General features: G+C 44.7%; 1 protein-coding gene and 1 long non-coding RNA gene across 2 annotated transcripts in view; one reads left to right on the forward strand and one right to left on the reverse strand.

The window, feature by feature from the left end:
- Positions 1-14119: 14119 nt before the first annotated feature.
- LOC141518498 (uncharacterized) lies at positions 14120-18130 on the reverse strand. Its single transcript, XR_012477213.1, has 3 exons — positions 18020-18130; positions 17645-17783; positions 14120-14995 (listed from the first exon to the last, which is right to left on the reverse strand). It is a non-coding gene; the product is annotated as an uncharacterized LOC141518498 (long non-coding RNA).
- A 516-nt stretch (positions 18131-18646) lies between these two features.
- Positions 18647-24857, forward strand: part of DGKZ (diacylglycerol kinase zeta) — a 40197-nt gene continuing 33986 nt past the window's right edge. The window contains exon 1 of the mRNA XM_074230548.1: positions 18647-18763. Within this exon, the coding sequence (XP_074086649.1) occupies positions 18705-18763 (59 nt within the window). The 5' untranslated portion in view covers positions 18647-18704. The remainder of the gene's footprint in view (positions 18764-24857) is intronic.

A 24857-nucleotide genomic window follows, 5' to 3' on the forward strand; every position in this document is an offset into this window, starting at 1 on the left:
GTAGGGCCACTTACGGGGCGGGGGGCCTGGGGGGTGCGCAGCCTTCCCGCCGGGCCCTGCCGCTGAATGGGGGCCCCCCTGGCACCCCCAGCCGTCACCCCCCCAACCACCCTTCCGAGGGCTTGGCACAACCCTAACCCCTTTCTAACGCACCTCTGCCAAAGGTGAGCGGCTCAGTTTCCCCCAATGGGGGGGAGGGGACCCTGCAGGTCATCCATACTGAACTAGGGAGCCAGGCAGCACTCTCCTTTGAGTGGGGGGGGGGGGTCGAGAGGGAGCACCCGTGATGGGGGAAGGGGGAGGATGACCAAGCATCTCCTCCTGCATCCCCTCTGCCTCCCTGACCCTCCAGGACACACGGAACCCTGGCAGCGGCAGGAAAGGGCCTCAAATTGCAGGCTTTGCCCCCTCCTTACCCATCAGCAGCCGATGGAGAAAACACCAGCTGTCCATCTGCAATCGAATTTTTTCCATGACTTGGCTTAGGGAAGAGAGACATGGGAGAAGGGGAGGGAATGTGGCATGAAAGGAGAACTCGGTGGGACCCCAGCCATAAGGTCAGGAAGGAACCTGAATTTTTTACAATTGATGGAGTCCAGCCCTCTCATTGTACAGAGGGGGAAGCTGAGGGTGAAATAGAATTAATGATTTGCCCAAGGCCACCACCATAATAAGACCAGGCCGTCAACTCCAAATCCAAGAACCTTTTCACTGGACTTCATAGAAAGTCAGACAAAAGGGGACCCTGCCAAGGACTGCTGGGAAGGAGCTTTGTCAAAGCAGCCCATTCTGGGAGAGTGGGCAATTTACTGGGCCTGGCAGCCCCCACCAACCTTGTACATCACTGTTTCTCCATGTCATCTGCCACAGAGGGTATGTGATTGTTGCCATGGAGCCCTCTAGGTTCATTGAAATGGCACCTTTCCCACAGGAAAGATGGCAGAGTGATGGAAAGAATAGCGTTTTGACAGTCTGAACTCTGGGAAATAGGTTGACTTCTGGCAATATTCTCTTTGATCCCTGAATGGTATAAGGTACAGGTGTGAGAGGAACCATCTGGGACTGAGGCCAACGGTCCCTCTTAGTTGGCTGCTCACCTCGGGGTGGGGGAAGTCATCAGCAGGACCTGGGCCACAGAATCAGAGGAGAAGCTTGGCTGGGGAGGGGAGAAAAATGGAGAATGGTGGATGGATGGGAAGGACTTGGAGATGGATGAGCTCAGGGAGCCCTGCAGAGAGATAGGCTTGAAGGTGGTTTTGGATAGGAAAATCCAGCCCTCTGGGGATCTGGTACAGTGGAAAGACAAGATCCAGGATAACCAGGTTCTTTTCAGCCTGGGGGCGGGGGGGGGGGGTATCCTGTAGAGGAGAGCTGAAGAGTAGGCAATTTGGAGGGAACAGAACTAACCCTCCACCATGTCCCAGGCACTATGCTAACTGCTGGGGATACCAAGAAAGGCAATAATATTAATTAATAATAATCATTTATCTTGACCTTTAAAAGCAATATATAATGTCATTTGATCCTTTCAACTCTGTGAGATGGATACTATTTTTTTTTTAGGGATAAGGAAACTGAGGGTGAGATGAGTTCAGTGACTTGCCCCAGGATCATACAAATAAAACATGTTTTTGAGACAAGATTTGTACTCAGATCCTCCTGGCTCCGACTCCAAAACATTTTCCCTGCCCTCCATGAGCTCCCATTCTAATAACTCAGTTATAAAACTAATAAGTCTAATAAATATGTCAGTTCACATAAGATGACAGCTGACCTCAGAAAGATGACACTAGCAGGAGTGGGACTAAAAACAGGAAAAGTCTCTTTGGAGGGGACTAAATCACATGGCTAGAGATAGGTCATCCCACCTGTGGAAATAATTAGTTGTCCCAAAAAGACCTGGCCCCTCCCACTCACTTCAAAGGACTCTGATGTCAGGAGATAAAGGGTTTGGAAGGGGGAGGGGAGGGAATAAGCATGTATGTGGTACCTACTGTGGGTCAGACATAGATATTGGAGGTGGTTATTGTTATTAATGTTTATTTTACAGTGGAGAAAACTGAGCTTGAGAGAAATTAAGTGACTTGCTCAAGATCACACAGCCCCGAGTTATATCCACTGAGCTACTTTGCTGCCAAGGAGACATGGGGTCCTTCTCTGGCCGGGCCCTTGGAATTGTGGGGAACGGGGATGAGACAGGGTGAGAAAGGAGTTGCCCTAAAGAAGAGGAATAAATCAAATCTGCCCCCCCCCACTCTAAGGCTGACCATGGAGCCCCCAGTTGAATGGATCCTGTGCACCTTGGGGCTTTCTCAAGAAAATCACCCATGACTCCTCACCCATACTGTACCCACGATGGCATTGCCCCTTCTGAGCCAAGGAGACACAGGATTGGAGAAGAAAACCATTCTCCTAGTCCTGGGGAGACAGTACAGGACAGAGCCTTTAATTCAAATTCTTACTTGGCCCCTTAGAAAACCATTTAAATATGACCTACCTCACTGTCCTCCCTTGTAAGGTTTAAATCAGAGAATCTCTGAGCAGCATTCTGGCTCTAACTCTATATCTATAATGTTAATTCTCATTTCTAAAGCACTTTACATTTTCATTTTCTCCTAGGGGAAATGGGCCAGAATTTAGGATTGGGGCTAGTTAGATCTGGGTGCAAATAAGAGACAGGTGGAGATGATGAATGAGGGTGGGTGGCTTCAGCCTGGACTCTACCTCCTCGTCTCCCACCCAAACCCTAGACTTCTCTGAGCCCCCCAGTCAAGAATTAAGATCCCAGTGCCCCAGGGTGAGGTGGTGCCGTGTTCAATCTCCCTACCCACCCTTTGTGAAGAATTAATGAGAGAGATGGATGGAAAGCCCCTCCAAAAGGAGAAAGGACTGGGAGAGTTTCCAGAGTCAGGGATGGAAGGGGAGATGGGTTCCACCTCTCTTCTCAAGTGGCCTGAAGCTATAGGCCAAGCAGTCCTCCTGCTCCTGCACCCAGGGATCATCCTCTGGTCCTCTGGCCAGCCTCAACAGTAACACTGCTCTTGCAAGAGATGGTTTCATCCTTCTTACAATCCAAACAGGCAATGTCTGCCTAGAAAAGGGAACAGGAGAAAGAAGTTCTCATTTGGGGGTGGAAGTGAAGGGAGTATGGACAGGAGCAGGGGCCCATTTCAGTTCAGCCAACTTTTCTCTGATGTTTGGCCATCGTTCTGGAAGAAGACCAAAACATCAGGGAGGCCTTTATAAAGGGCTATAAATATTAAGCAGAGGATTTTATATTTGATCTGGAAATGATAGGGAATCATTTCACCTGTGACTTTCCTCATTTGGAAAATGAAAATTTGGTTAACCCACTGGTCCTTTCAAGCCCTCAGTCCATGAATTGGAGGGGTGTGGTGCTAAGTCACCGGCCTCACTTTCTCCTCCAGAACCACCTGGATCCAGTGGCCAGAAATGAATCAGGATGACTGGAGATGGCCCTGAATGTAAGGCAATCAGGGTTAAGACTTGCCCAAGGTCATACGGCTAGTAAGTGGGTGAGACCAGATTCAAACGCCCAGCCTCCTGACTCCAAGACCAGTGTTCTCTCCAATGCATTGCCCTAGCTTTAGAGAGTACCTCTATCCTGGGCCCCACTTGAGGAGACAGATAAAAATAGGAGTAGCTGCCCTCCCTGAGCTCTCCTTGCCCTCTTGGTGCAGGTTGAGTCCACTAAGACATAAATGAATCCTTTGGTTTAGAGATTTTTCCTTTAGCCAGGGCAGGGATCTTAGATTGTCTCTGCTCCCACTGCCTCTTGCATCATCCGGGGCCTTAGTAACACCTGGAGCTGGGCTCTGTGGTAAGAGGGGAAGGATTTTAGCCTCCGAGTGTAGGAGGGTGTGTCCAGAGAGGAGATGACCAATCAAGAGACAGGGAACATTGTCCTTATAATCGAACCAGTAAATACAATTAGGAGCAAAGTGGGCAGAAGCAACAAAGCTGGGACGTTTGGTTTTGGAGGGAGGAAAACTAGAGCTATGTAGAGTCACACCAGAGACCTGTTCTTGTGGTTCACAGTGCCAATAACACTCATACTCATTCACTTATTCATTCATTCATTCATTTAATAAGTATTTATTAGTCACCTAAAGGCAGCTAGATGGCAGTGGATAGGGTACTAGCCTTGAAATCAGGAGGACAGGAGTTCAAATCCAGCTGATTGCCTCACATCCAGGACCATCCCCAGTCGTCCTGATCCATATCTGGCCATTAAACCCAGATGACTCCAGAGGAGAAAGTGAGACTGGTGACTCAGCCCAGCTCCCCTCTCACTCAAATCCAATTCGTGAGCTTGTCATGGCATCACTGTCCTAATGTCATAGTCTTCTTAAAGAACGAAGGACAAACTATTGTATTATTATTAATTATTATTATTGTTATTAATTACCTCTTTGTATGTTAAATATGAAACTTTGCAGAGAAATGAAGCCACCCCGCCTTAGAGAAGCTTATATTTATTGTGGAGACCATGATGTCAGATTTTTGAGTTGAAAGGCAAGTAGGTGGCTCTGTGGGAAGATCCAAGATCAAATCTAGCCTCAAATACTAGCTGTGTGACCCTGGGCAAATCACTTCATCTCTGTCTGGCTCCGTTTCCTCAACTGTAAACTGCAGATAATACTACATCTACCTCCCAGAGTTGTGATAAGGAGATGGTTTAGATAAGGAGCTTTGCAGAATCTCAAGAGCTACATCAATTCTAGCTATTGTTATTACTGTTTACTTCAGCAATTCTCAAAGTGGGGTCTCCAAGAACAAAACTATTTTCGTAAGAATACTGAGGTGGTTTCCTCTGGAATACAGTAAATATCAAGAGATATAAAGCCACATGAACAAAACCTCTTTGAAACCCTTAATCATGTTTATACATAGAGTTCTGTGGCCTCAGGTTTTGAGAACTATTGATCTAATCAAGCCCTTCATTTTTTAAATGTGGAAACCGAGGCACAGAGAAGTTAAGAGACTTGTCCAGGCTTACACAGGAAACAGGAAGCCTGAGCCGTTCCTTAAATCTTTAATTCCAAAATTGGCCACTTGAGTCACTCTCTAGGTTCCTCAAAAGAGCTGCTATGTTTAGGGTCCCTGAACAGAGAATTGGCTGGAATGCACACAGAAGGGAGAAGCAATAGGAAATTGCTGAACAGAAATAGGGTTGTGTTATATATTCCCCTAATTAATTGTGTTTCTAAGGGTTCTTAAGGTTCACAGAGGGCATTACGTAACATCATCTCATTTCCACCTCACATCAAACTTATCAGGTAGAGACTCTAGGGATTTGTTACCCCATTTTGCAGATGAGGTGACTGAGACTCAGAGAAATGAAGGGATTGGTGAGGATAGAGGTTCAATTTGAAGCCAGGTGTCTCCTGTTAGACCCAGCTGATACTAAAGCTTCCAGTAAGGCAGTTTGGGGAAGAGAAACAAGATCCTAACATCCTGGGCTTTAACCCAACCTCTCACTTTACAGATGAGGAGTGAAGTGACTCCTTATTACCTCCAGGATCAAATATAAAATCAACTGCTTAACGTTTAAATTCCTTTATAACCTGATCCCTTTCTACCTTGCTAGGCTTCAAACAGTTCCCTCTCCTCCATGAATCAATGGCACTTCCTCACAAAGGACATTCTTTCCCCTGACTCTGTCTTGGCATGCCTGAAATGCTCTCTCCCTCCTCTACCAGCTTCTTCTTCTAGCTTTCCTGGCTGCCTCTAAGACAACTCAGAACCCACCTTCTGCTCCACTTACCCTCAGTCATCTTAGATACGTCCAACTCTCCAAGATCCTGGAGTTGTTTGCTATTTCCTTCTCTAGCTCATTTTACAGAAAAGGAAACTGAGGCAAACTGGGTGAAATGCCCATGGTCACACACAATATATATTCTGCATATACAAGGAAGGCAGGGATTAGGTTTTGGCTTTTCTTTGCATCCCCACTAAGTATTTCATAAATGTAGTGGTAGCTTGCCCAGAATCACATGTGTAGTAGCATTAGAAGAGTAATTTGAACCCAGATCCTCTGACTCCAGAGTTGGTGGCACTGGTCATCCTTTGTACAAGAATTTATTTTTTTTTTTGTTCTCAGAGGGAAGAACTTGGAGTCGAGGGAGGAAATTGCAGGGAAGTAGGTTTCTGCTGAATGGGAGGGAAATAGCTCCTGTAACTAGTGGTCCAGAGGGAATGGGCTGCCTCCAGAGGAAGGGAGTTCCCCATCCCTAGAGGTCTCCAACCATCAGGCAGAAATATAGCAGGGGTTTCTCCTATTCAGTTACAGATCAGAAAAGATCTGAAACGCCTTTCAAACCCCCTTTCAAACCTGAGATTGCAATGGTTAAGCTTTTATTAGGCACCTGCGTTAGGTTCTCAGCCTAAAAAAGACAAAAGTACTGGGAATTCGAACCCAAATACAGTTTGTGCCCCCCTCCACCAAGGGGCTCCCACTCTACCATCACAAAGCATCTCACATTCTGTCACAAACACTAACACGTTCAGGAGATCCACAGAGTGATAGTGTCACATCCGATCACAAATACTATCACATCCAGGATATGCACAAAACATACAGTGATGGGGGGGGCACTAGGAAACTAAGTGAATCAGGAAAGGAAGTTTGAAGGATACAGACTTTCTGAGCCTTGAAGGGTGCTAGAAATTCCCAGAGAGGGAGGTGAGGAGGGATGCCAAGGCTTGAGGATGGGAGATGGTTCTTTGTGTCCTATGAACAGCAGACTGGGCTAGAGGGGAAGGACAGAGGAATTATTCTGGAAAAGCGCAGTGGGGTCAGAGAGTGAAAGGTTGTATATGCTGCCTGATGATTTGAAATGGGAAGAGCTGGGAAGGCTTCTTGTAGGAAGTGGGACTTAAGATGGGCTTTGAAAGATGGGCAAAGGGTGGAGAGGAGTTGGACGGGGAGAAGGGAAGAGCTAAGAGAATGGGTGCCAGGGGTTTGGCATGGATGGGGAAAGGAGCAGGAGGCCTACTGGCTGCTCCCCTGCCCTCTTTTGCCACCCTACCCCACCCCAAGACTCTCCCATTGTTCCCATCATCACTCCCCCCAGTCTCCACCAGGCGGGGCATCAGCTGCTGGGGCCTGAAGGGGGTGGGTGGCCCCCTGCTGCGGGCCCACGGCTCCTCGTGGGAGGGGGCACCTGATCCAGCTCTTTGGCTGCTATTTACCAACTGCTAAAAATAACCCACAGAGTGACAGAGAGATGGGGCCGATTTGTAATTTAAATAGCAACAGGATAAAGCAGCAAGCTGGGAGAGATCACATACTGTCCCGAATTAAAAATGCAAAAGCTTGGGGGCTGGGAGCTGGGAGCTAGGAGAGGGGAGGGCGTAGCTGGGGGGGGGGGGCAGGATCCCTTCTGGGGACAGGGGCCAAAGGCTGCAAGAACAGGAAATGTGGGGCACTTCATCCCTTTGGCCTTCCTTTGCCAAGGGTGGGGTTCAGATCTTCATTGTTTGGACCTCTCCTTCCTACTTCCCCTGGGCAACATTGCCTGGTCTCCCTCCTAAAAAAAAGTATGGCACATAGGATGGAGGGGGGTGGTTGGTGAGGAGGTTCTGGTGCTAGTTCTCCTTGTTTGGTGTGTGACTTTGGATGAGTCTCTTTCCTCTTTCCAAACCAGGGAATTGAGTTAGCCAATCAGGTGAGGGTCCCTCCCAGCTCTAACCTGTGATTACCAGTACTTAGCTCATCTCTCCAACTGGTCCCCAGGGGTCAGGGTCAAAGACACAAGAGATCAGTTTGCTGAGGAGCTAGTCTCCCAGGGAACCTGGGGAAAAAAAAGTCCAGATTCAGGAGGTAGAGGGCAGAAACTGGACCTTTGGTTAGAGAGTGGGCAAACTTTTTTTCAGTTCAATGGGCCTATAAGTGCCTACTCTGGGCAGGGTAGCCACCATGCTAGACAATGAGGGTGCAAAAGTCAAAGTCAGAAAGGGAGGGAAGCAAAAACCAAAAGAAGGTTCTGGTCTTCAAGCTGCTGAGAGATCCAAGATGTAAACAGATTATTTAGGCCCTTGATCTGTGATTTTACTGGTTGAGGGAACTTGGGGAGAGGCACTGGACTTTACTACCACAAAACCAGAGCTGTTCCTTAACAATTTAAAGAATCAACTGAGGCACTGAGAGATTTAAGTGATTTGTCTGGGTTCAGGGGTGAAGGGTCAAGGTTCAAGTTCTAACAGCCAAAAGATGTCAAAAACCTCTTTTTGACTTTGTGAGCTCTGTGTCCACTCTAGACTGCCTCTCAAAACAGATTTGAGGAAGGGGCTTTAGAGATGGCTTCCTGCAATCTCAGAAAAATGCAAAAGTCTGAGGGGCAGGGACTGTTTGGTCTTTGTCCCCCTCAACACCTATCACAGCATCAGACCCAGAGTAGGGACATAACTAATATATAATTATAATAATAGGTTGATTGCATAAGTGCAAGGTGAATTCATTTGAATTCCTACAAGTTTACTGAGGAGACTCTGGAGTAAAATAACTTGTCCACAGTCATGCCAGCAATGAGGGGCAGAGCTGGGAATCTGAATCCAGACCCAGCCCTCTAACTGCTATACCAGAGGCAGGTAGTCTGGGTCACATAAGAAATCTAAGGAGGAAGGCTTCCCATCCAGGACAGGGAGAGCTTCAGAGAAAACTAAGGCCCCAAGAGGCAGGGATAAGGAGGAAGTCTGTGCTTGGTCTTTGGGGTTCGAATAGAGAGTCTATTAGGAAGAATGATTCCTGGAAAGGGAAACTGGAGCCAGATTGTGAAGGGCTCAGGAAAACTGTATATAAAAGGGAACCAAGACCTGAAGCCGTTGGAACAGGAGAATAACAAGCTGAGACCTGCACTTTAGGAAGGTTAGCTATGTGGAGGGTGGATTGAAAGAGGGAAAGACAAGAAACAGAGAGACCAATTAGGAGGTGACTGAGCTAATGTGGTAGCTGTGGGAGGAGAGGGAAGGGCACAGGTTCTAGAGAGCTTTCAGACATTGAATCAGCAAGACCTGGTGACTGAATGTGATGGGCGAGGACAGCAGAAGAGTCAGAGAGAACTCTAAAGTTAGGAATCCGGTGACTACAAGGATGGAATTGCCCTTCCTTAATAGGGAAGTTTGAAAAGATTGGATAGAGATGGGAAAGATGATAAGGTTTGGGTTGGGCCTATTGGGTTTGCGAAGCCTGTAAGACATTCAAGGCAGTGGGAATCTGAAGGGAGATGGGCTGGACTCCAAGATGGATCATTTAAACCATGAAAATAGATGGGATCATCAAGGGAGAAAGTAATATAGAAAGGGAAGAGAAGGTCCAGGACAAATATCATTAGAGAAGAACAATTATAGTTAGGGGGCAGAATATGGCCAATGATTCGGCAGAGAGGACTAAGGAGCAAAGAGTACCAGGAAAGAGTGGCCCATTTTGGCAAATGGAGCCCAGGATTCCTTCCAGGCTGAGTCAGTACCCTCACCTCCCATTATCATGGTCATCCCATTTTGGTGGAATTCAGATCCAACTCTAAAGGCATGAGTTACACGGAATTCCTTTCTTCTCTTTAGGCCTCAGTGTCTTTATATGTAGAAGTGAGGGTTTTGAACCAGCTGTTTTCTAAGGCCCTTCTCAGCTCTTCCATTCTCTGACCTAAGGTCCTTCTCTACTCTGTCCTTATCTGATTTTAGGGATCTGCCAGTTCTGGCATTCTAATGAACATTGAGGGGGACCCAGATTGACATTTGCCTCTAGCCCTTGCTCAGGTCAGGTCACATAGAATGAACAGCCACAAGCCAGGCTCTAAGAGTCTTTCTGGAGTAATGCCAATGATCATCAATTTTAAGGTGGGAGAGGCCTCAGAGTCCATCTGCTCCAACCTCTGCATTTGATAGATTCATTCATTTAATAAGCATTTATTAGGCTCTTCCTGTATAAAAGGCAATGTGCTGGGTCCTGTGAATAAAAAGATGAAATAATTCCTCCCCTAAGAAATTAATAGTCCATGTAAAACTCAAAACCTTGCCAAAAAATAAAAGATTGGTGAAAACTACCATTGTGTATTGTTGAAAAAGCAAATAAAAATATTTTTTTTAGAAAAAGAAAAGAAGTTAATAGTCCTTTGGGAGAAAATAATTTGGATGGCAGACAGTCAACTCAACACAAATTAATAGACAAAGCTAATTTCCATAGCACCTGAGAGATTAGGGCCACTGCCTGGAGGAAGTGATTCTTGAGCTTTGAAGGAGGTTAGGAATTCTAAAACAGCAGAAATGAAGAGTGTGTGTTTACAGCTTGGGGAAACTGAGGCTCTCATAGGTTAAGTGAATTATTCAAAGTCACACAGATAGCTTCTCCTCCAAAGGACAATGTTCCCTTCAAGAAAAAGAAATTGTGGGTGCAGTGGATAGAGCACTGGCCCTAGAGTCAGGAGAAACTGAGTTCAAATCCTGCCTCATTCTTAATAATGACCTAGCTGTGTGGCTTTGGATAAGCCACTTAACCCCATTGCCTTGCAAAAAGAAAGAAAGAAAGAAAGAAAGAAAGAAAGAAAGAAAGAAAGAAAGAAAGAAAGAAAGAAAGAAGGAAGGAAGGAAGGAAGGAAGGAAGGAAGGAAGGAAAGAAAGAAAGAAAGAAAGAAAGAAAGAAAGAAAGAAAGAAAGAAAGAAAGAAAGAAAGAAAGAAAGAAAGAAAAGAAAAAGAGATTGAATGTTAGGGTTAGGCCATAAGCAACTAGACTCGGGGTCTTTTTTTAATCCTTTCTGTGTCTTACACTCTCTTGGCAGTCTGGGGAAGACTATGGAACCCTGGTTCAGAATCCTGGTTTTCAAAAAAATTGGAGAAAAAGTTGCATTTCAATTAAAGGATACTGAAAATAATGATGTATCTTTGTATGTAATTGGAAAAAATAACATAAAATAATATTTATGAAATAAAATAAAATAAAATGCCAAAAACAGAAAAAAAAAGAAAATAAGAGTGTAATTTATTTTCTCCTATCAAAGTTCATGAAATCTGTGAGCACAGGAAAGAAGGAAGCCCTGCCCCAGAGGGCAGAAGTGTATTACATGCCAAGGATTATGTTATTTATTACTGGTGTGACCTGGGACAGATTCATCTCACCTCTCTGGAACTCAGTTACCTCATCTGTAAAATGAAGATGTTTTAAATGATCTAAAGGGTCCCTTCTGCCTCTCAGTTCAGACTAGAGACCTTGGCTCTGGGCTGGGTGAAGGAAGAAATTAATTGGAACTTACCCACACTGGCTTAGAATCCTGGAAGGCCCAGGAGATATTCCTTCTAGTGGTATAGTGGGTAGAACTCTGGACCTGGAGTCAGGAAAACCTGAGTTCAAATGCAGCCTCAGAGACTTACTAACCAGATGACCTTGGGTAAATCACTCAACCTGTTTCCTCCTCTGTAAAATGGGGATAATAACAGCCCCCAGCTTGCAGGGTGTGAGGATTGGATGAGGTCATAACTGTCAAAATATCTGGCATATAGTAAATGTTAGCTATTTTAAGATGTTATTACTATTATTTTTAATTCCTTAATGGAAAGATTTTGTTAAATTATTTGTTTTTAAGCTTGATCAAGACATCATTATTTTTGCTACTATTGTTCAACCTTTTGGCTTGAGCTTGATGGTCCCTTGGGAGGAGAGGCGAGGATCACAGCCCTGAAGAGGACAGAAGGACGCGTCCATCCATCCATCTGTCAGGGCAGAGTTTCTTGTTCTATCTTTCTTGCTGCCTCTGAGGGAGGAGTGTTGGGGAGGGGCATGGTCACCGGCCACACCAGCTGCTGCTCTTCGGCAGATCTGCTGACCAGCTAATAGCCTTAATGAGGCGACACATAAGCTGGCTAATGAAATTTTGTCTCTTTCCAACTGGCAGTCCTGGCATGGACACATCTGTCTCTTCAGCTGGGGCCACCAGGGAGGGTCAGGGATCAGGGTCGAGTTGGGCAGGCAGGATACTTCAGTGGGCTTTCAAGGATGCTCTGCCTTGTCGCTGAGGTCCAGGAAGGCCGGATGTTGGGGGGAACCCCTTTGTCTCTCTCACCCCTTCCGTTCCTGCAGACAGGAAGCCCACTTCCCTCCCCTTTGTGAAGACTTCCGGGCTTCTCCATCCAATCTGATTCAAAAAGGATTTATTGAATATCTATTCCATGTGTCCGGCCCAGAGTCAGGTGCTGGGGTGGGTGAGAAGAGGCAGAGGAAGGAAAGGCCACCAGAGATTGAGAAGAGACAAATCAAGGCCCCTCAAGCAAAGGGAAATGCTTCCATGTGGTACACAGAGTATCCAAGGGCTGTAATCAAGCTGAGCTGGAGCCTCTGGAGCAGGAAGCCAGGAGAGAGGTTATCAACACTAGATAAGCCCCCCCCCTTCTCTCTGAGACTACTTTGCCCATCTGTAAAATAAGAGCATTTTTTCTTATAGAAATATAAATTTAATGGAAATATTAGTTCTGACTCCGCCACTAACTTCCCATGTGGCCTTGGAGAAATCACCTTTCCTCTTTAGAGCTCAATTTTTCCATCAAAACAAAACATTTCCAGTCAATCAACATTTATTAAACATCTATTGTGTGCCCACAGATACATTCTGAATACTGTGCTAAGCCCTGGTCCTCATTTCTTTATTCTAGGCAGATGAAGAAATGAGGACCAGAAAAGGGAATGATTTATCCAAGGTCACACAGCAAGTTAGTGACAGAGCTAAGTTGATACTGTTCTGAAATTCTGAGCTCTGTGGTTAAAGAAGGTGGAAATTAAAGGGAACCTTGAGGATGGAGTAGGAATTTGAAATGAGAGAAGAGTTCTGGAAAAGAATTTGTAATCATTTATTCATTCTACAAGCATGCCTAAATGATTCATATCCTCTGACCCAGCAAATTTACTATGGGCATAGACACCAATACTCCCCAAAGGGCCCACTCCCAAATGAGTATATTCCACAACTGGAAATATATATATATATATATATATATATATATATATATATATATATATATATACATATACATACACACACACACACACACACACACACATATATATATATACATATATATATACATATATATATATATATATATATATATATATATATATATATATATACTCATTTACTTTGATGACGGGGGAAAAGACGTTATATGTAACAAATTATTTGTAGCAAAACTATTGTGGTAACAAAAAGCCAGATGGCTAGATCAGGAGGACCCAAGTTCAAATGTGGTCTCAGATATTTATTAGCTGTATGACCCTGGGCAAGTCATTTAACTCAGTTCCCTCTTTTGTAAAGTGAACTGGAGAAGGAAATGGCAAACCACTCCATTATGTTTTCCAAGAAATCCCCAAATGGGTCACAAAGAGTTAGACATCATTAATGAACTAAACAACAACAAAAAGCAAAGAACTGGAAACAGAATTCCCATCAATTGGGGAAGGTAAAAGATTATTATTGGAGTGTAAGAAATGACAGATGGGATGAACATAGACAAACACAGAAAGGCTTGAGATACGCAGACCAAGGCAATGATTAGTCTCTACTGGAAAAGATTAATGATGAAACATACCTACTACCTCTTGGAAAGAGGTGGTGGACTGTGGATGCAGAAAGAGATAAACATTGTTAGAGATGTTCAAAGTGCTTGGCTGTCCTTTTTTGTCATAAAAAGGATTCTGGGAAGTATTACTGGGAAGCATTGTTGAAAAGCATCAATAAAACTCTGCATGTGTTTTGTGTGTGTGTGTGTGTGTGTGTGTGTGTGTGTGTGTGTGTGTGTGTGTGTCTAAGAGCAGCTAGGTAGAACAATAAATAGAATACTGGCCCTGGAGTCAGGAGGTCCTGAGTTCAAATCCAGACTCAGATTTTTAATTGCTGTATGATCCCGGGCAAATCACTTAACCCTGATTGTCTAAAGAAAAAAGAAGTGAGGAAAGGGCAAGGAGATAACATGAACAAAGCTGAGGAGAGGGAGGAGACAAAGACAAGCAATAACTGATTCAAGGAAGAGTCAGGAGACTCCTGGAGAGAATGGAGGAGTCACCAAAATTAAGTGACCTACCTAAAATCACACTGGTGATAAATAGCAGGTTAACATTTGAACCCAGGACTTCAGAAAACAAACCCAGCCACATTTTCTCCCCTACTGTGCTGTTTCTGCAATCTTGACCCTCAGATTTACTCCCAGTGAGATTCTGGGGGAACACTGGGCTTCAATTTACTTATCTCTAAAGTCCCCTCAAATTCAAAATCCTTTGAACCTGAGGTAAAGAGGATTCAGGCCATACAGTCATGGATTTTAGAATAGGAAGACATCTGGCAAATCATCAAGTCATTTTATGGGCAGGGAAAGTGAGGCACAGAGAGGTCAGTTACTTGGCCAAGGTCATACAGCCTGCAAATCTCTGAGGTGGGTTAGAAACCCAGGTCCTTGGACAGAGGTCTCTGAATGACTGGGAGATGAGTCAGGCCTGGCTCTTTTTGAGGACAGAAAGTGGCCAGGGGATGAGTTGAGTGCACGGTGCCCTGGTACATTTCCTTTCCCAAACTCCCCACTCGATAATCCAGGGCTAGAAAAGTAGAACAGCTTGCTCCCCAGGGCTCCTGCAGAGCCCAGAATAATTATGTTACCCAGATTCTTCCTGTGCCTTTTTGGAAGGGCTCTGAGAGGCTCCCTTGTGCTTGGCATTGATGCCTGCCAAGGGCACCTGCTCCTTGGGCCCAGGAAAATGGGGGTCTGCTGTTAAGGAGAAGGCAGGGAGTCCCCAGTTGGCCTCACATTGGCATCAGCTCAGAATCGGGTCCCAGTCTTCCTGGGCCCCTCCTGGAGCCTCATTTCCTGAAGCTGGGGCTTCCAGATGCTTCAGAGTGAAAATAAATCTAGGCCCATTTCCTCTGTTTAACTGCTCTCTGTTGCTTTCAAGGATGACCGGAAGTGCTGTAGCTACCAACAGTACTTGGGGCAGCCCTGGAAACAAGAGGAATATAGTAGTGGGGATAGGAACCATAATAATAATGATAATAACTTCAGTGATCATAACATGAACATTTATGGCGCATCGTAATGCTTCTAAGTCATTTGACATATGCTAGTTCATTTGATCCTCACAACATTTCTCTGAGGTAGATGCTGTTATCATTCCCATTTTACAGTTGAGGAACCTGAGGTTAAATGCCTTGCACAGAGCTAGAAGTGACTGAGGCAGGATTCCACCTCTACCAAAATGTCTCCTCAGACAGTCACTAGTTGTGTGACTCTGGGAAAGTCACTTGTTTCCCGAATCCCTCAGACAAGGCAATGACAAACTGCTCCAGTATCTTTGCCAAAACCGGACTAGAGTGCTGTCAACCACTGGGTCACAAAGAGTGGGACACGTCTGAGCCGCCAAACAGCAACAATAGCTTCTGTTGAGACAGCGCTTTAAGACTCCTCAATGTTCTTCCTCCCACGTGTAGAAGATAGTGAAGGTAATGTTACGCCTAGTTTACAGATGAAGAAACTGAGGCTCGGAAGGAATATAATGGATATAGCACCTCATTTGGCAAATCTGGTTTCAATTCCTATGTCCACCACTTACTAGCTATTAGGATCCTAGACAACATGACTCCAGAGGCCTTGGCCAAGTCCTTTCATCTCTCTAGGTTTCCATTTACTCCCTTGTAAATGAGGGGATTGGATGAATGTTTTGCCGACTGGAATATTGGAATCTGGGCCTCCTGACTCCAAAGGTAGCCCTCATTTTTTTGGTTTTCTTTTTTCTCTCAGCCCTCTTTTGATCCTCCCAAAGTAGTCTCCCTAGCGAGGCCAGACATGGGTCTTTTCTTCAGCTTCATCCTCAGAGATGACTGGAAGAAACAGACATGCAGGGTAACACAGGTCCCACCTCTGCCCAGTTCCCTTTCCATGGAACAAGCAGAAGTTTGGGATTAAAATAGACAGCTATTCTCAGAGCAATATAGCTATGAACCAGGTCATTCATATACCAAATCTGATATCATCTGGCTGGGTCAGGAGACTTGGGTTTGACCAGTCTCATCTGCTTCTTAGCAGATGATTTCATAAACAAGCCCCATCCTATTGATCTCACAAGAAATTGAGCCTATCACTTATTTGTTGCGTTATTCTGGACAAGTCTCATAACCCCTCTGTGACTCAGTTTCCTCATCTGTAAAATGGAGACAATAGTCTCTCTACTACCTGCTTCCCTTAGTTGTTGTCAGAAGAGTTCTTTCTGAAGCTTTTTAAAAAATTTGATCCTGATCTGTGGGGGATTCCTGGATGTGGAAGTGCCCTTCTCCAAGGTAGACTGGTGACACTTCAATAACTTATAGAATTTTTTCTTTTTTAAAAAATATTTTAATTTTCCCCAATTACATCTATGGCTTATAATTTTAGAGAGTTGTTTGGAAGGCTGGGAAATCCTGGAAGGTTATCCTGACTCCTAGGCCATGTCACCACACAGCCTCTCTTATCAGAGTTCTACCTAGGCCTACTCCGAAACCACATAGATCTTCCTCTTCCCAAACTCTCTGGGGCAAAAAGCAACCTTACTTAGTAATGTGATTCCTCCAGAGGACAGGGGCTGCTCCATTCAGAGTTCCACATCTTTAATTCTCTGATTAGGAGAATATGACCAATGAAACATCATCCCCCCCATTCTCTCACCCACCCCCATCCAGAATGGCTTCTTCCCCCAAGGTCCTTGATCAAAAGAAAGACTTTCTTTACATCAAAATATTGACAGCTGCATTTTCTGTGGTAGCAAAGACCTGGAAACAAAATCGATGCCCTTGAATTGAGGGAGAGGGGAAGCTAAATAAAAATAAATGTCACGGGACATCTTTGTTCAAATAAGAAATGAAGACTAGAGAAAAGCATAGGAAGACTTCTGTGAATAGATACAAAGTGACAAAAGCAGAACTAGGGAAATTTTATATATATATATGTATATATATACATATATATGTATATATATATATGTATATGTATATAATGACTTCAAGTAGAAAGAACTATGATAAAACAATAGAAACAGTATTTCCAGAAAACAAAGAACAAGCCTGGCACCAGAAGAGCATATAAGGGAAACCATTCCTTAGAAGTGATGGGGATTCACACGGGTGGAACTCTATAAATAAAGCATCAGCTATTTTCCCCATGTCTTGATTGATCTTGCCTGTTGTATTCTCTTCCTCTTTCAAGAGAAGGCTTTCTAGGCAGACCAGGTGTGTGCATGTGGAGGAACAGGAGACGAATCCTTTGACCCTATCATGCTTTGGTTTTGGAACATTGAGCATCTTTGGGCAAGTTACTTCCTGGGCCTCAGTTTCCTCAACTGTAGAAAGAAGGGGTTAGACTATTGGGCATCCAGTTCTAGAATTTTGACCCTGCCTTCCCAAGGGCTCCACATTGCAGGGGCTGCTACAGGACCCACAAAGTGGGGGTGGGGGGACACCTCTCTGCATTCCCCCAGGCTGAATGTGGAGGAAGCCAGAATACAACCAGCCATACTTGGTAGGGGCTGGTCTTGAAACCTTCCCAGCTTGGGAGGACCTGCCAGAGCTTGCCCTACATGATGAGGCATCAGAAGATGTTTTTAAGAGAGGAAAATGGTACCTCTGGGTGGTGGCTGGGATTCCAGGGGACAGGCAGCAAAATGTATGCGATGGACAAAGAACAAGAGGACCTGAGATTGAAGTCTGGCTCCTCTGATTACCGTATGTGATCTTGGGCAAGTCTTCAACTTTCTGGACCTCTGTTAAATAAGAGAGGTAACATGAGATGGCATCTAGTGAGCCAGGAGGCTCATATGGTTGGAGGGAAACCCTAGGTCTGGGAGCAGAGGACACAGGTTCAGATTTCACCTCTGATTCAACTGTGGGTAAGTCATTTCCTTTTTCTGGGGTTTAGTTTCCCCTTCTGTAAAATGAGCAGGTTTGGACAAGATGACCTGCTTATTCAGAAGGAGATTATATTCCAATTCTGACTTACTGTTTGTGTGACTTTGGGCAAGTTGCGATCCCCTCACCCTGCCTCACTTTCCTCTTCTGAAAAAGAAGGGATTCCAAATAGATGACCTCATTCAAGCTCTGGGTCTTCAGGCTTGGGAGGAAAGGAAAGAGAAACCTGTGGCTTATGGGCACCCAAGTTCATAGATCTGGGACCTCTCCCAAGTGAGCTGAGTGGTGGGGGAGACCAGGCTAGGGGCCCAAGAGCTGGGGCTTAAGACACCCCTGACATTCTTGGGGTGGCTGGGCAGGACCGGGCAGAGCTGAGCAGGGCAGGTAGCAGCTCCTCCTGCTGCTCTGGCCCGGGGCACTGTCTCTTTGTTGTACACAGGGCTTGCCCTCACCTGCCCGCCAGGGTCCCAGCAGCTTCTGGTTCTGGGAGAAGGAGGCAGAGGGGGCCTGTGGTCAGCCCTTGGTGGGGCGGCTGGCCTCCCACGGTGCCGGCCCCCTGCTCAGGAAGTGCCGAAAGAGGAAGAGTGTCGCCACGGCAGCTGTTGCTGCGGGGGCAGGATGAGAGTGTCGGGGGTGGCAGGGGTGGGGGCCGCAGAGACAGTAGCAGCAGCAGCAGCAGCAGCAGCAGCAGGGTCGGAGGAGGCGGTGGGGAAAGACGGCATGCGGCCCCAGGGTGGCTGAGCCCGCACCATGAGGAGGCAGAAGCAGCCAGGCAGATGTGGCGCTACCGCTCCTGGGACGTCCCGCAGATGCCCGCCGAGGGCCCCGACACTCAGTAGGTACCCACAGGAAGCGGGAGAGGGCTGCCCTGAGGTCCCAGTGGACCCCAGGCGCTTGCCCAACCCTGCACAACTCTGGTGAAGCCTATCTGGTGAAGCAAGCTGGGAGGGAATTGTCCTGGGAGGGAAGACTGTCCTTAGATGTCTTGCCATCCTGTGCTTTGGGAGGGGAGAAGGGGCAGAAAGATTGGTCTGAGTGCTCTGAATGAGGGTGATGGGGGGTGGCCTTTACAGAGGAGCTGCGATTCTCTAGGGTGGCCTGAGGGAGACTCATGAGACTAGAAGGGACTGGAGAGAACACCAGGTCTGCCTCCCTCATTACCAACAAGAGCTCTGAGGCCCTGGGCGAGGAAGCCACTTACCTGAGGTCACTCAGTTTAGTACTAGCCAAGCCTAAAATCGAACCCTGGGCCTCTGTGCATCCCTTCCCCTCCCCCATGCACCCCACCCCCAGCCAGGTCTTACTTCCAACAGAGTGCATGGACCCCACTGCCTTTAGATTCCTCTGTGGTCTCAGGAAAAAACAGACGAGAGGGGCTATTGTGTAACTTCCTCAAATGAACCCATGGCCCTGCCAATGGCTCAGGGATGTTGCCGGACTCTCCTCCTTCTGGTTCAATTGACCACCTATCTGCTTGAGTAGGGGGGGTGCCTCCCTCTCTCTCTCTTCATGATCCAGGTCATACACCCCCACCCACCCACCAGATTTCCTCTGGTCCAAGAGAGCCAAAAGGAGAAAGCACGGACCTGGCTAGGGTGCTAGATCTCTCAAAATGGGGGGTTACCATGGGGTCATGGTACCATGGAGTAGGGGTCATGCATTTGAGAAACAAGCTGGTAAGAATCATAGGCAGATTGATGGGGCAAGTTAAAGGTAACAGGATGTGGCTTTGCTGAAGACCAAGTGAACCTAGTCTGGAAAGGCCACTGGTTGTTGTGGGGCGGGGGAAGCAGGGAAGGAGAGAGAGGCCAGAGGAGCCCCTGGTTGCCCTTCAGAGCCTGCAGGAGCTGCTGTCCTGCAGTGTCCCCTTGGGGCCTTCCCCATAAGGTCAGGATTCTGCTATACCCCTGGTTTCTCCAAAGCATGACCCAGATAGGGATCAGGTATTGGTCCTGAACTTTTCAGTTGTGTGATTCTGGGCAAGGCAGTTTACTTCTTTGAGACTTGGTTTCTTCTTCTGTTAAATGCAATTACACTAGATGGCCTCTGAATATATGAAATGAGGATGACAAAGAGGGAGGGAGGTAGGGACGTGTGTGTGTGTGTGTGTGTGTGTGTGTGTGTGTATGACTACCCTAATATTAACAATGGCAGTAACCAAGCATATAAATAGATTTCTCCTTTTTAAAAATTGATAAATGTCAGTTTGGCACATCCTGCCAAATCCCGTCACGCTCATAATTAAATTTCCCACAATGTACAATTTTAGAAAAAGCTAAGTACAAAAAAAAAAATCAAAAAGTGAGTTAGACCAGTGATGTATTTGTGATTTCCAGATTGTCAAAGGAAAGGGCTGCATGACATAAGCTAGTTGGGCCATGGTTTTTTGTCTGAATTTGGTTGCCATTTAAAATTACCTTTTACAGTGTGTAGCCCTAGCCAATTGTGTGCATACAGTTCCTTCTTTGTGACATCCATGCCCCCCCATGGAGCTCAGCTCCCCATCACTCTTTGGAGTGAGCTGCAGTTTTGAACCCTTGAGGTCTGGCATTTTCATGATTCAAGGATGCTTAGAATTGGCAGAAGACAATTCCAGGCCTTTGAGGTCTCTGGCCTCATTCCTGAGGATACCCTCCCTCCCCCAGTCTGTGATGCACGTGGTGACCTCTAAGTGCCTCCTCATTGGGTATGATCCTTGTCTGTGGCCTCCTGTACATGTTTCACAAACATTAGACCCGACTTGTTGGTGGCCTTCCTCTAAATCAGAGATTCTGACACTGGGGCTTGGTCCATGAATAGATTTCAGGGGATCCATGATCTTGGAAGGGAAAAAACCCTGCATCTTTGTTTTCACTAACCTCTAACTAAAACTTAGTCTTTCCTCCCATTTTGAATTATTATTATTTTTCCTGAGAAAGGATCCATGGTTTTAAAAAACTGACAAAAGGGTTCTTGACACATATAGAAAGGTTAAGAATCTCTGTTCTCAATCTCTTCACTGCTTAGCCTTCAATCTCCACTTCTGGTGGGTCCTGCTCTGTGGCCAAACATTCATTATTCTGATAACCTTTACATTGATTCTGTGTTAGCAATACCTATTCACACCTACCATTTCCATTTCTGCACACGCTATTTCCATTTGGATGACCCTAAGCTTTCATTCTGCAAACCACACTGTATCACTAGAAGAAAACTGATGTTAAAACTAAAAGAGAGATGATTAACTCAGAACACAGATTGAGATAGATTTTCTTTTTATGGACATAGCCAGTGTGGGAATTTGTTTTGCTTAACTATACATGTTTATAACTGGAATTATTACTTTTTTTTTGCTTTCTCATATGAAGGGGTGAGGAATTAGAGAATGAGGATCCAAAAATAAAATAAAATTTGATTTAAAAAACTATTGATGTTAAGATGGTGCTTTATTTCAGAGATAAACTAGGAGTTATTAAAAGCACCAGTTTCCCAAAGATACTTCCTAACACCCCTTTAATTCTGCACTGAAGTCATTGTTCAATTACAGTGTCTATCTAAGATATATATATATATATATATGTATGGGCCAGCTCTAAAGGTTGTCCATATCAGAGATGCTAGGCCTTCTTCATTTGTTTCCTCCATGTGGGTTGTTGCGATGAATCCCCTTGAGTGATTATGCAATGTGCCACAGTTTAAGTCCATAGAATTTCCTATCACCAGGGAATCCATCTTCCATTTGGACATAATTCATGCCAGCCAAAGGTCTTTAAAGAGCATGTATTTGCCTGTTTTTTTTCTTGATAGTAATACTCAGAGGGCCTTTCAAAGAAGTCATCTCTGTTCTTTCATATTTCAGGGAATACCTTATGAGCAATTAAGGAGATGCTTCATTCTCTCAAATCAAGAGCTTTTTAATAGTCAACAAACATAGTAGTAATTGGTATTCTTGACATCTTTCAGAACAGTTTGTTATAGATTATCAGCCTGGTCATTTCTCATGGACTCATCAAGGATGTCCTTGATACATGTGTCTAGGTTATTCCTATGAGAATTTTTTTAATTAGGCATATAGATCGAAAGTTTTTTATATTTTCCCAGTTATATTGTTTGGTTAATAAAAAGATCCAAGGCCAAATCATAGATTCACAGATTCAAAGCTGTAAGGGATCTTAGAAGCCAGCTCCTTCATTTTACCCATGAAGAAAATGAGGCTGAGAGGGAGAATGATTTACCTTGGGCCCTAGAGCTAATTAATAATGTTTCAGGTAGGATTTGAATGTAGATATCCCTGATTCCATATCCCAGTGTCTTATTCACTATTCCCTGCTATCTAAGAGTCATTGAGATGGGCACACATGGAGGAGTTGTGACATTATTGGAGGGATGGCCTGAATTGATGAATTTATGGGTCCAGTACAGCATTTGAGTATAAGGCCCATGATTTTCCCCAAATATTTGTTCTCACCTCTTTTGGCTTTTGAGAGAAGTGTGCCTTCAGTGTCCTCAAAGTTATGTCACTTCAAGCATGAGCCATGGTCTGGTCTAGGTGCTTTTCTTAGCCTTTGTTTTCTTTAGGATCATTTCTAAAGCTCTGGTTCCTAATGCAGTAAATTAGGGACTGGACTAATTGAGTAAACTTGTTGTGTCCCTACAGAAGAACTTGTTTCTATTTTAGACTGTTCCTTGTTCTTCTTCCGGTTTCATCTTTAATTCCCTTGGGACAATTTGGTCTCTTGCCAAGCTTTTTAAGATTATTTTCCCTCCCTTGTTTCTATTTAATGAATTGATACTGTTCATAACCCTTCATCATCCATCTCCACAGGATTTTATGCATGAGTTTATATTATAAACTGACATTGTCTTTGGCTGTCTTAGCTCTATTCTTAGAGTTTGCAAAAAAGTCAAATTCTAAATTTTTTTGGTCTCCTAATTATGGTGATAGACTTATAACAGTCATACTTGAGGAAATCTCAGGTTCTGTTCTTTTATCCATTTCTCCTTTTTTTTTTTTTGTTAATAGCTACTTTAAATAGGTCAGGTTGGAGTTTCTAAGTCGAATGTCATCTCTTCTCATTTTTATTCTTTCTCTTAACTGATTTTGGTCCTTGCCTAAAAAGTTGGTGATCTGAATGTAGACAAGATTGCAATATGTAAATTAATTCTTTCTCTGTCACTATGACCTGGTTTGGCCTATAAGAAGCCTTGCTGCAATCCTCATGATTGTTTAGATTTTCTCTGAGACTTGAACCTATGCTTGAGTATAATAATAAAACCTAGATTTTTACCACTGAAATTTCTGCCTCATGGTAAATATATTGTAGCAGTAGGGATCCCCACCACATGAACTCAGAGACATTTTTTTCCCATAACATCATCAAAGATTAAAGTATACATTGATTTAACTTGGAGCTTACTGGATCCTTTTCCTAAGGCCAGCACACCACCATTGGCCTGTTGTTTTCATTTTGGTCTTTTTGTAAATGCCATCCCAAACATTGGGATGCAAACACCATTCAGCTGCTCCCTGAAATGATGTGTCTTGTTACTTTTGGACAGGCAATGAAACCAATTCTACCAGCTTCTTGATTTGCTTCTTCAAGAAGAACCAGTGATTTCCCTTTTGATTTTGTTTATTGTAAGAGTAACACAACTTATGGGATTCAGATATGTCAGCAGTTCCTGATCACCAGTCATGTTCAAAAAATCCTGTGCTTTCCCCTCCCTCCCCCATGCTCTGGTACCATCATGGTCAAAGCAAAGGGGGTCCATTTTGCCTTTTTTATTTATTTTAGTGACTGACATAGTTAAAGAGTTCAGCACCAAGGGGCCAGACCATTGAATATTGAGACTTTGTGGTCCTCAGACAGGAGATTCTTTTTTTTATCAGAACCATATTGAGGGCCTTTCCAGCATCTTAAAATCTTGTAGGCACATGACCCACTGGCGCAGTCTTCAAGGATCACATGGGGAGTCAGAATAGGAAGCCTGAAGAACGTTGGGGCTAGAATAGGATCCTGTTTCAGGGCAAAGCTTGAAGCCATTGAAACCGAGTTTCCAAATCAAGCCTTCTTTCCTCCTCCATTTTGACCCCAGTTCTTTGGGCAGGAACTATTTAGTTCTTTATCCACATTGTAAATCTCGAAGGACCAGTTCTATGGACTGTCCTAACTGTGTGGCCTAGTCTCAACAATGGTCACTTCATCTAAGCTGGTGCTGCTAGTAGGTGAGAGAAGGGGAGGGATTCTTGGTGAGGATGATCCACCAGCCCCCAGATGGAGAGAAAGGCCCTTCCTTGGGTGGAAGAGCTCTGGGGTAGATTCATGGAAGAAGCTGGAAAAAGAATTGTATGGTGACATAGTATATCAACCTGAGCAGAAGAGCTAACAGTTATATATTATCTCATTTAATATTCTCTCGTCATAACTATCTCAAGAGAGATGTGCTATTGTTAACTTCATTTTACAAGAGGAAACTTAGATTGTGTATAAGTAATTGCACATAAAGTTGCTCTGCATCCCTTCCTATATGCCTTTCCACTGATCTTGGAATTCTTTTGGGGGTATAAACCCACTTCATGCATTTAAAAAGCATGAAACATTTTGTGGCTTCATGTGCAATTCCAAATTGTTTGCCAAGATGGTTGGACAAATTCATGGTTCCAGCATTATTTTTGTTTGTTTTAGTTTTTTTTTTTTTTGCAAGGGAATGGGGTTAGGTGGCTTGCCCAAGGCCACACAGCTAGGTCATTATTATGTGTCTGAGGCCAGATTTGAATTCAGGTACTCCTGACTCCAGGGCCGGTGCTCTGTCCGCTGCACCACCTAGCCGCCCCAAGGTTCCAGCATTATTAATTAAACACCAAAGGATTTGTTTTTTGTGTTTTCAAGTGAGTCAGCCCTCTCAAATGAAGACCAGAGCCAACTTCCATGCAGGTATCTGCATGAACA

This window comes from Macrotis lagotis, chromosome 3 (genome assembly GCF_037893015.1).
Source record: "Macrotis lagotis isolate mMagLag1 chromosome 3, bilby.v1.9.chrom.fasta, whole genome shotgun sequence".
Classification (NCBI taxonomy): domain Eukaryota; kingdom Metazoa; phylum Chordata; class Mammalia; order Peramelemorphia; family Peramelidae; genus Macrotis; species Macrotis lagotis.